We start from the raw sequence: 10,834 nt of genomic DNA, 5'->3' as shown, positions 1-10,834 counted from the left end.
GAATAGAATAGGATTACACTAAACTTATTTAATATCTCTCTTTATCTCTTTTTGGCTTTTTAAATAATTTTATTATCCAGAAGAACTTTCTATTTTCAAAAAAAGCTGTGAAGTAGATGTGAAGGAAAACAAGATTTCAGTTTTAGATATCTGTGGGCATTGTGTGGCCTTTCCTTGCTTTGAGTAAACACCCGCCTCAACGTATAACAAATACCAGTCAAAGTTAACTGAATGATTACAAATGGACATATAAAATTTAATTGCTCTTGCCTTACAGCAAATGTTCAATTACACAGACACATAAAAGCAAACATGGGCAAAATCACTTCCATTGAACTCTACAAGTATGGCTATGGTTAAAAGCCCCATGTCCCACAAAATAAATCAACAGTTTAATTCATACATTACATATAAATATAACCATGAGTGCATTCATTCTTAATAGAGAAACATCTTATATTTACTCATTTTTATCTGTAGCAAAACCTCAATTTTCTACAAATGACAAATTGTCATGCATGTTTACAGATACAAAAATTCTCTTGATATAATATATTCCTTCCAATTCTGAATTATTAATGACAGTATATTCAGAAACTTGCTAGTTTTCGTCAACAAGATCTATTTAATCTTTAATCTGTAAATGCATGACTATTTACAGTTACTAGAGTTTATTAAAATTATTAGATTTTTCTTTTAGGAAGGATTCTCTTTGGGTTTGCTTCAACATATACAATCTGTTCAACATTTCTCAGGATTCTATTGCTATGCAATATACATAATACTAATAATAATTATAATAATAATAGTGGTAATAAGAACTGCACACAATAGATAAAGGAATCAAATAGCAAAGAGTCTAAGTGTTCAAAATTCCAGACAAAACTTTGTGCTAGCCTGTTGCATTATCCTAGCCAACATGTCGGGAGGTTGGGGAAGGCTGTGACAGAAAAGTCATGAGCCAGCCAACAATGCAGGTTTATCATTTGAGTGCCATTTTGAAATGGGCTTCGTGTGGATGTTTTTCTCTCTCTGCTATTGTCTATATTTGCACAAAATATTTTTGAGCCCTATAAAAGACATTCAAAATGATTAATAAAAGCAATATACAAACCTAACCATATTAAATAAAGTAGGAGTCTGACCATAAGGAATCTAGAGTAAGTGTAAGGTCACATATTATATAGTGTACAGGCAGGTTGTATGGAGAAAGCATTGTGTCAAATATCTTGGCTTAGGATATTCATAGATATCATGATCAATACTTTCAATAATATTGCAAAATAAACATGTAGCCCAAATAAAAAGAAATAACAAGTATTCTGTTGGCTAGTTGTAGTAGATAATGTGTGTCTCCTGATTGGCTACATCAGTTTCGCCTCAAAACATATACTGAATTCATTTCATACCTGTGCAACTAGGACTCCATTAGGAATCCCATTATGCTGTCTGGCTCACATATTGTCTTAAGTTATGTTTTGTGTAATAACTTTTTGTTGACTAAATTACAATCTTCTTAAACTGCCATTTTGGGCTTTGCACAGCTTGGAAATCCCTGCACAAAACAAACTACATAATGACCCTAACCTGTTAAATGAACCAGCACTATTGTTTGCTAGCAGCTTGCAGAGCTTATTTTTGGAAGCATCTGTGCCATAAACTTTGCAAATGGACTCTAATTTATAATGGAAAATGGTGAGAAAACAATCTCTGTTTCATGTATTAAAATGGTAGGTACCTACATTTTGGAACAAAGAAAATAAGAGTGTTTGAAATTGCAGTGAGAATTGAAGCCCAAAGTCACTAATAACCAGTTTTGATGCTTAATGCTTCTTTAACTATGATCATTGGGTAGATGAGCTAGTTTCATGTCATAATAAAAAGAAATTAAATAAAGTATGCAAAAATGTCCTTTTACCTATTTTCCCTTACAAGAGATTGAATATGCTCAACAAAAATTTAATTTAGCACCAAGATTGCTTTTCTTAGTGATATATTTATATACATATAGCCTTTTCAGGTTGGCTTCACCATATGCTTTGTGTTATGCACGCACATAGATATCTAATCATACCACTGTATATCCTGAACATTATATATAATATAATCTATGTACACATTTACAACCCTTCAAAATACACTGCACTTATATATACATATATTTCATCAGTGGGCTACACACAGTTAAAGAAAGTTCTTCACAAAGCAAGAAACAAGAAATTGTAGCAGAAAATTATAGTCTTATGCTCTGGGCAGCTGTAAACATCACAACAATCCAGTCCTACACTTTTCTGAAACTCCTATGAGCACCAAAGAGTTTGGAGGTTCTGAGCTGATAAAGAAACTTACACACATATTTAATGGATAAGGGAATGTGTTGATAATATAACAAGTTCATTTTAATCGTGCTTTGGTTATATATGCAAATTTCATTTTTTTAAAATAAAATAAAATCAATGTCTGTTCTTCTGTTTCAAGTGCAGTGTTGCAGCCAAAAGGCCTGATTTATCAATTGATAATTCTTATTTATTTATTTTAAAAAAGGTATTCTTCTTTGGAAGAATAAAATGACTTCTTCCTTAAAAACACATTTACATCCTGAGGACAAAAACAAGAGGTTTTGTATTTAGAGCCTTCACTGAAAGATCCCACAAGGAGCCCAACAAATTAGGTTTCAGATTTCAGTAAGAGTGAGTTTGTAAAATCCAGCAGCTTCTTCTATCTGTAACTGGAAGGTGTCTTCATTGGAATAATGCTTCACAATATTATCATCCATATTCACTAAAATACTAAGAAAAAAAATGGGGTATTAAGAACAGGACGTATCACAGCTGAACCAAAAACTGTCAGAACCAAAACAAGTTAGCATCTTTGGACCTACTGTCATAATCAGCAGAATATTTTGATTAGCCTAGCAAAGTAACGCATTCTTCTCAGTGAGGAAATTATATTATATTAAGCAAAGACTTTGTACTTTCCACTTAACAAGAAAAAAAAATGCCAGTATAGACTAGTTTCTAAGCATGCCGCGGAGGAAATTTAATCAGTCCAAGGCATTATAAGTCTATTAGCCAGAAACCTTGAAAACACTAAGACGTTAAGGTAAATGTCATAACTTCTATAGGTATCGACCTTTTTTTTTTTTTTACCTCTTGCAGCCTATTCTGTTTTAGTTCACTGTAAATAAAAAGGTCATTTGCAAACTATAAACAAGCTTAACTTTCAGAATCAAAGTTCTGAAAGCTCAAAGATCTCTTATTTTGAGGAAGGGTTACAGATGCCCAATATAAAGGTTTAATAAATGGCCACGTGGCATCCATTCCCCATGACTGAGAGGAAGGGAAAGTTGCATAACCATTAAATAAATAATTTGCTATTAAATATTGGCACTGACTGAAGTGAGAATCCACTCTTGAACTGGCTTTATACCAGTTTGTATTTATTTTGTAGAGTGCTTTGCATGTGGCTCATTCAGAATCATGTTAAGAATAATCCCTTGCTCATTTAGATACAATTGCAGGTTATCCTATCTCCACTGAATTCCAGGACATTTGCAAGCTTAATGCAGAAGATTTTGAAAATGAAGAGTACCAGCAGCTCTGCAGTTGAGAAAAAATCTGGCATTGGCAGCCAATACAAAAGCCGAGTATAACTTTCTATGAAACGTCATGGCAATTTTTAGAAAAAAATATTACAAAATTATTACACATAGTTCTCGACTTACAACCATTTATTTAGTGACCATTCAAATTTACAGCAGCACTGAAAAAAATGACTGATGATCCTTTTTCTCACAACTGGTACAGCATCCCTGTGGTCATGTGATCAAAATTCAGATGCTTGGAAACTGGATCATATTTGCGATGGTTACAGTGTCTTGGGGGTCATGTGATTATCTTTTGCAACTTTCTGACAAGCAAAGTCAACGAGGAAGCCAGATTCACTTAACAAACATGTTACTAACTTAACGACTGTGGCAAGAAAGGTCATAAAATGGGGCAAAATCTAACAACTGTCTTGCTTAGCAATGGAAATGTTGGGCTCAGTTGTGGTCACAAGTTGAGGTCTACCTATATTCTGCGCTGATTATACTTAGAAATTAGCAAATCTATGTCTAGATCATTTTTGTAGTTGAATTCTGGAACCTAAAAAAGATGGTCTCGGCCACCTGGTCTCTAGATCCACGCCTTTCCTGGCTAACTAAAGCTGCTGGGAATTGTCTTGTGTGGATGGATTGTCGTGGCAGTGAATTCTGCCTTGAATGAGTTCATTGTTCTTCCACCCCTTAAAGAGGCATTGCTGGATCAACCATGCTGGACAACTTTCACCCAGTATCTAACCTCTCTTATTTTGGGGTGGGGAGGAGAAGGTAATTGAGAAGATGGCCAAGCAGTAGCTTCAGAGGATAACAGGTAACAAAATAACAGAGTTGGAAGGGACCTTGGAGGTCCAGTCCGACCCCCAGTTCAAGTAGGAGACCCTATAGCAGTGATGGCAAACCTTTTAGAGACCGAGTGCAATTGCAACCCAAAACCCACTTATGCATCGTCGGGTGCTGGGTGGGCGTGGCCCATTGGCTGGGTGTGGCCCATTGGCTGGGTGTAGCTGCGGTGGTAACAGCAGACTGGGTGGGACTAAAAAGTTCAATCAATCAATTCCAACTTTGCAAGATCTTTTTTTTCCCACAAGAAGTTGAAATTGACTGATTGATTGAACCTTTTTTTTTTTTGCACACACGGCGGAGGCCTAAAGCGAAAAGGTTTTATAAAACCCAGCTGAAGGCCTAGGACTAGGGCGAGAGCATGCATGCCCACAGAGAGGGCTCTGAATGCCGTCTCTGGCACCCGTGCCATAGGTTCGCCACCACTGTCCTATAGCATTTCAGACAAATGTTTGTCCAGTCTCTTTTTAAAGGAATTTAACACATTTCTTATTAAGCTACTATTTATTTCAAGTGTTAGGCTGACAAGAAGCAGAGGAGCATCAAGGAGAACTGTTGGAATAGTTCCAACTTACTGGACAATGAGAGCTAGAACAAGAAATAATTGTTATAGGGAATTTAAATGAAGCAGATTATTGGGACCTTTTTCAGACGGGATTCAGTTTTAGGAATGGGGTGCAAGCAGCACTGGTCACGCTTCTGGATAATCTCTAGTGGGAGTGGGATGGAGGCTATGGAAGGTAACTTTCCCCAAATGTCTTCTAGCTTGCACTGCTAAGTGTTTCTGTCTGCGCCCGTCCTCAACAGCCCCTCATCTGCAAGTTTAATTAGTCCTGCCAGCCGAGCTAATGAGATGTGTGGTGACCTCACATATCTCCCTTCATTTCACTACTTTTGTTTTTACAACTCCTTTGTAAAGAAAAATCTGAAGAATCTTTATCAAGAAAGATTTGAAGGATATCAAAGGCAATCTGGTTAGAATGAGAGATATACTGTATACTGTAAAGGAATTTTTTTAGAATGAGAGATAGAAAGTTTTAGAATGAAATTCTAATAGTTTTTTTAAGCAACAGAATTTTTTAGAATGGGTGATATACTGTATAGTCCAGAGGTTCCCAAGCAGGGGTGCTCACACCCCCTGGGGGTGCGAGACGATATTCCAGGGGGTGTGAAAACTTGGGTTTTCAAAATTATAGTGTATATGCATAATTTGTTATTTCAAACTTTTGTAAGGGGTGTGAGAATATATCAGGAGTGTTCTAGGGGTACGGGGTATAGAAAAGGTTGGGAACCACTGGTATAGTCTAAGACAGAGGTCCCCAACCTATGGGCCGTGGCCCACTACCGGGCTATGGTCTCTTGCCCACCAGGCCATGTGAGTGGCTGATCAGTGCATGTGTGTGTGCGCACTCAGTCCTCCTTTGGCTGGCGCTAGCTGAGGCATGAGCCATGAGCCTTGCACCGGCGTTAGTCAAGCAATAAGTCTTGCAACGGGTGCCAGCCGAGCCACGTGCCAGCACTAGCAGCCCCATTTATAGAGCATGCATGCTCACGGCCCCATTCGTGCACATGCACACGCAATCACATTAGCGTGTGTGCGCATGCACACATAAAGGTGCTTGCCCCTTCCTTTCCCACCAGGCCACCCACCCAAAAAGGTTGGGGACCCCTGGTCTAAGGGAATCTTTTAATTCCTGGAACAGATAAAACAAAAATGTTCACATGTCAATTGACAAAGGTTTCATTTGCTACAAATGTGCTCTTTTTCTGTTGTAACCTAATATCCAAGCTATTAAAAATATCTTACTTGAAAAATTAAATCGCAGTAAACTAACTAAAATGATTAATATCTATATTGTACCCTACTTTATTGGAATCTGTCAGTAGATAGATTAAAATCAGTGTAGGAAAATTACTTACAAAATGTTATTGAGGAAGAAGATTAGAATGAGTTGGATTTCTAAACTCATATTCTCATTCCCTGCCTAGATTAGAGAAAATTATATCAAAATAATTTGCATGACTCCAAAGAAAGAGTGAGAGAGAATTAAAGATAAATCTCTGCTCAGATACAATAACGAAAGGAACATATTTTCATTTGTATGGAGTATACCCAAGGATTAGAAACTTGGGGGCTTAAAAATACCGTAATAGAAATGGGTAAAATCATCAATCAGGAAATCAAAGTATAACCACAGTTAACTTTGAGGACAATATTAGTTGGTGATAACAAAAAAATTGGAAGCCCATAATTTTATTCTTAAATGGACTTTGACACATAGTGATGGCCGAAAATATCCATTAGTTATACCCTCAAACCAGACACCTTAAACCAGTGGTGGCGAACCTATGGCACGAGTGCCAGAGGCGGCACTCGGAGCCCTCTCTGTGGGCACGCATGCCGTTGCCCCAGCCCCACCTACCCCCGCAGCCCCCTCCTCACCAGCAGCCCCCCCGGAGGTTGTAAATTCATCAATTACAAAAGTTATTCCCTCTCACAATACTTTTTGTTATAACCAAATTTCTGGCTTTTTGAGAACTTAAATACAAAACTCCCAGTTTGCTGAGCAAATAATTCTGGATATTATGAAAGTAGATGCAAGCTGTTGCCACCCTTCCTTTTCAAGGAAAATGGAGAAGACACAGATTGAGGGAAGTGAGAAGCTGGCTGTGTGCAAGATGAAAAATATAAAAACTGCACACCTATTGAGAAATTTAATTTATGTATACTCACCCTTTTTTACATTTCTTGAAGACTTTTCCTATTTTGTCCAAGGGGACCTCATATTTGTCAGATATCTAAATATAAAAATCAAATTAAAAAGGTTAAATCTTTGAACCACAGAAGGGAAAATACTTTTATGCGATACACAACAGCAGGATTACTTGCTAATACCTATAATAAAGTATACATTAGAACTGAAATCATGATTTAAATTCCCATCACTTATAGCAAAAAAGAAGAGCACGATATAAATATTCTCATATGCTTCCATTGACTATTTTTATTGATTTGTATTTGTATTGTATCTCACCTTTATTATTTTTACAAATAACTCAAGGCAACGAACATACCCAGCACACCTCCCTCCTCCTATTTTCCCCACAAGAACAACCCTGTGAGGTAGGCTGGACCGAAAGAGAATGAATGGCCCAAAGTCACACAGCTAACTTTCATGGCAGAAATTTCTGGAGGAATGGTTGTATCTATGCCTTATCGGGTCAAGCATCAAGCCAGTCCACATTTAACAATGTCTAGTTTATAAATCATAGTTTCAGACTCTGGCTTCCTCACTGATCACAAATTATGGCTTCCCAAGTCAGAGAACAGACTGAATTAAGCAAAATTCTTTAGCTGCAATTTGGTGTGATGTCTGAACTGAACTAATCTCTGACACATACTGTTGAATTTCTCAATAACTGTGCACAACTCATTAAAAATAGCATCTATCTCAAAGTCTACATATAATCTCTCGAAATAATGAAATTAATTCAAAATGTTCAGTTATCTTGAATTTTACACAAAGCTGAATATTTGAAATTAATTTAATCCATAATTTTTGTTCCACCATTTCTAATAAATCTGTTTCTGCAGGGCATTTCACATGACTAAAATTTCAAGCAAGTGATTCCTCTTACAAAAAAGGAAATGATACAGAGTCATAAGGAAAGTGAATTCTTTTCACCAATGAATTACAGGACATTTTCCAGATTCACCTTTTCCAACTGTTATAACCACAAGAATTGTGGCAAAAGTACTGCTATTGCGAGCCGCCCAGAGTTGCTTAAGATGGGTAGCCATATAAATCTTTTAAATAAATAAATGACTTGGACAATTTCATAAATGTTTCAACTAGCAATCCTTGGAGCAATACTGAATAGTATCATTCAACAAGAGAATTGAATACAGGTAGTCTTTGACGTACAACAGTTCATTTAGTGACCGTTCGAAGTTACAACACCACTAAAAAAGTGACTTATGACCGTTTTTCACACTTATGATCATTGGAGCATCCCCATGGTCATGTGATCAAAATTCAGATGCTTGGCAACTGACTCATATTTATGATGGCTTCAGTGTCTCAGGGTCCTGTTATCACCTTCTGACAAGCTAAGTCAATGGGGAAGCCAGATTCACTTAACAACTGTTACTAACTTAATAACTGCAGTGATTCAGTTAATAACTGTGGCAAGAAAGGTCAAAAAATGAGGCAACTTGACAAATATTTCACTTAGCCACATAAATTTTGGATTCAATTGTGGTCGTAAGTCAAAGACTACCTGTACCCTTTCTGATCCATAGAGCCCTCATAAAGTGAGATGAATGGAGGTGAGTACTGATTGGCTTCCACGGAGAACCCATCTCAGTGTCCTGTTTCCCCCACCCCCACCCCATTAGAGGTCCTGGATTACTATGAGAACTGAGAAAATAAGTGCAAAATGCCGTTCTGATGTTGTGCTAATTGCATCTGAAAAACTTTACGAGCATTTTTGTTAAAGCCAGTGGGTAATATCAAGCAAATCCTTATGACTAATCCCTAGTTTGCACAAAGAATGATCACACAATATATTGACAAATATAAAAGCAGCAGATACATAGAGCTAATACAGTTATTCTCCAGGATGGCTTTCCATCTTCATCTCCACCCCAGACACATCCAAAGTGACTATCTGTTATTTTATAGACAGACTTATGGCAGCTAAATACTATCCACAGAGGTTCTGTATCAATTTCAGAGAAAGTATAGGGCTTGGGAACAGGGTCAGATCAGAGAGAGTCGGATTCAACTCTAAAACCAACATTCTAGAAATCAGTCTTGTTAAACTTAGTAAGACTGAATACCAAGCACCGGTAAATATGTACCAGTCCAGTGAAAGTAGCCCAAATAAAGCTTTTCTTATATATCTACCATGTTAACAACTTAGCCACTATTTTTGTTTTTTTTAATTTTCAGTTTTTCATGATTCTGTCTTTTTTATAGTAGAATTTACATATACCTATGACCATGAAGAAGCATATGCAAAAAATGTCTTCATCCAGTTTTGCAGCATGGGATAGAGATAAAAGAAAGAGAAATAAAATGTATACTTTAAAAACATAATGAAACTGTGATGAAACTGTGATGAACATATAATTCAATTTACATTATACATTTCTTGATAATGCATGCTAAATTTGGGGTGGAAAAAGTTACATTTCTGAAACTTGCAGTTACAGAAGTTGCTTGCCAAACAGAATTCATTTTCTAAGGAAAGGAAAAATTCAGACAACTAAATTTTCTCCAGATAAAAATCACTTATTGGATGATCAGTGTGACTGAATACCATCTGTAGGTCTTCTAAAAATTACATTGGTGCCCTGCCCTGCTCTCAGAGGGCTGTGTGGATTAAAAGTATTACCAATACTTTGTCTTGTTCCTTCTAATCCCTGCATATGTGTCTTCTTCACAAACTATGTTAGCATAGATAGAGTGCTAGAAAAAATTGGTTTAGCCTGTCTGATTTATACATCCATTAGAAAAATCTAAAATTATTCTGTAGTCTTTGTATTTCCTCCAAAATGTGCATTTGGCTTAACAAGTGAATAAATAACATTACCTACCAATAAAAATACATGCCCAGCAAAATTAAAATTAAGTACTGTAAATATATACCCATCATTCTATTTCCTTTTGGGATAAGCAATTTTAGGCCACATACAGAGCAGAGAGAAAAAAATAGTAAACCAATGAAAATAAGGTATGAGGTGAGAAAAAGAAAATGAAATATAACAAAATATAGTTAATACCCTTTACTGTACTTGTCCATATCTTTCTATCCTTGCAAACTACCCTTGCATCTACTACAGCATGTTCACATTAACCACCTTTTGAATTTTAAATTTCTTATTTCCCTCTTTTTCTCCTCATCCCCATTCAGTCGTTTCTCAGCCTTTCCATTCTTCCGTTCTTTATTTGATTTGCATATCGAATCTCTCACACTCTCTCTAAATGTTCAAACATCAGTTATTTTTTATTTAATAATTCATAGGCTGCCTATCTCATGTACATAACTCTGGGCAGCTAAAAATTAAAAGAGAGTGAAAACAATAAAAACTACCAAAATTAAAGCGACAAAGTAATGTAAGAATAGCAGTTGAAAACCCTTATAAACACAAACTAATCATGAAACAGGCATGGTTCTGAAATGTTTCGGTATCAATCACTCATTTTTTTGTTTTCAATCTACATTCATTTAACATTCATTCATTATGATATAATTCTTAAGTACACCATTTCACTTTATTCAACTCTTATGTTTCTGCTTGCATACCCAACCAATGTTATATTGTTATACTGTATAACATTACAATTGTTATACTTCCATTAAATAGTGTGAGTCGAAGCACAAACC

The 10,834-nt window shown here is 36.2% G+C and overlaps 1 protein-coding gene across 2 annotated transcripts in view; it reads right to left on the bottom strand.

Moving 5' to 3' along the window:
• Positions 1-226: 226 nt before the first annotated feature.
• GRHL1 (grainyhead like transcription factor 1) overlaps positions 227-10,834 on the bottom strand; it is a 65,828-nt gene continuing 55,220 nt past the window's right edge. For both annotated transcript variants that reach the window (XM_015820255.1, XM_015820254.1), the window contains exons 15-16: positions 7,176-7,240; positions 227-2,789 (exon numbers count right to left, since the gene is read on the bottom strand). In XM_015820255.1, coding sequence (XP_015675741.1) covers positions 2,675-2,789; positions 7,176-7,240 — 180 coding nt within the window. In that variant the 3' untranslated portion in view covers positions 227-2,674. The remainder of the gene's footprint in view (positions 2,790-7,175; positions 7,241-10,834) is intronic.

This window comes from Protobothrops mucrosquamatus, unplaced genomic scaffold (assembly GCF_001527695.2).
Source record: "Protobothrops mucrosquamatus isolate PMUCROS unplaced genomic scaffold, P.Mucros_1.0 scaffold1100, whole genome shotgun sequence".
NCBI lineage: Eukaryota > Metazoa > Chordata > Lepidosauria > Squamata > Viperidae > Protobothrops > Protobothrops mucrosquamatus.
This window is presented reverse-complemented; position numbering and strand designations above follow the sequence as displayed.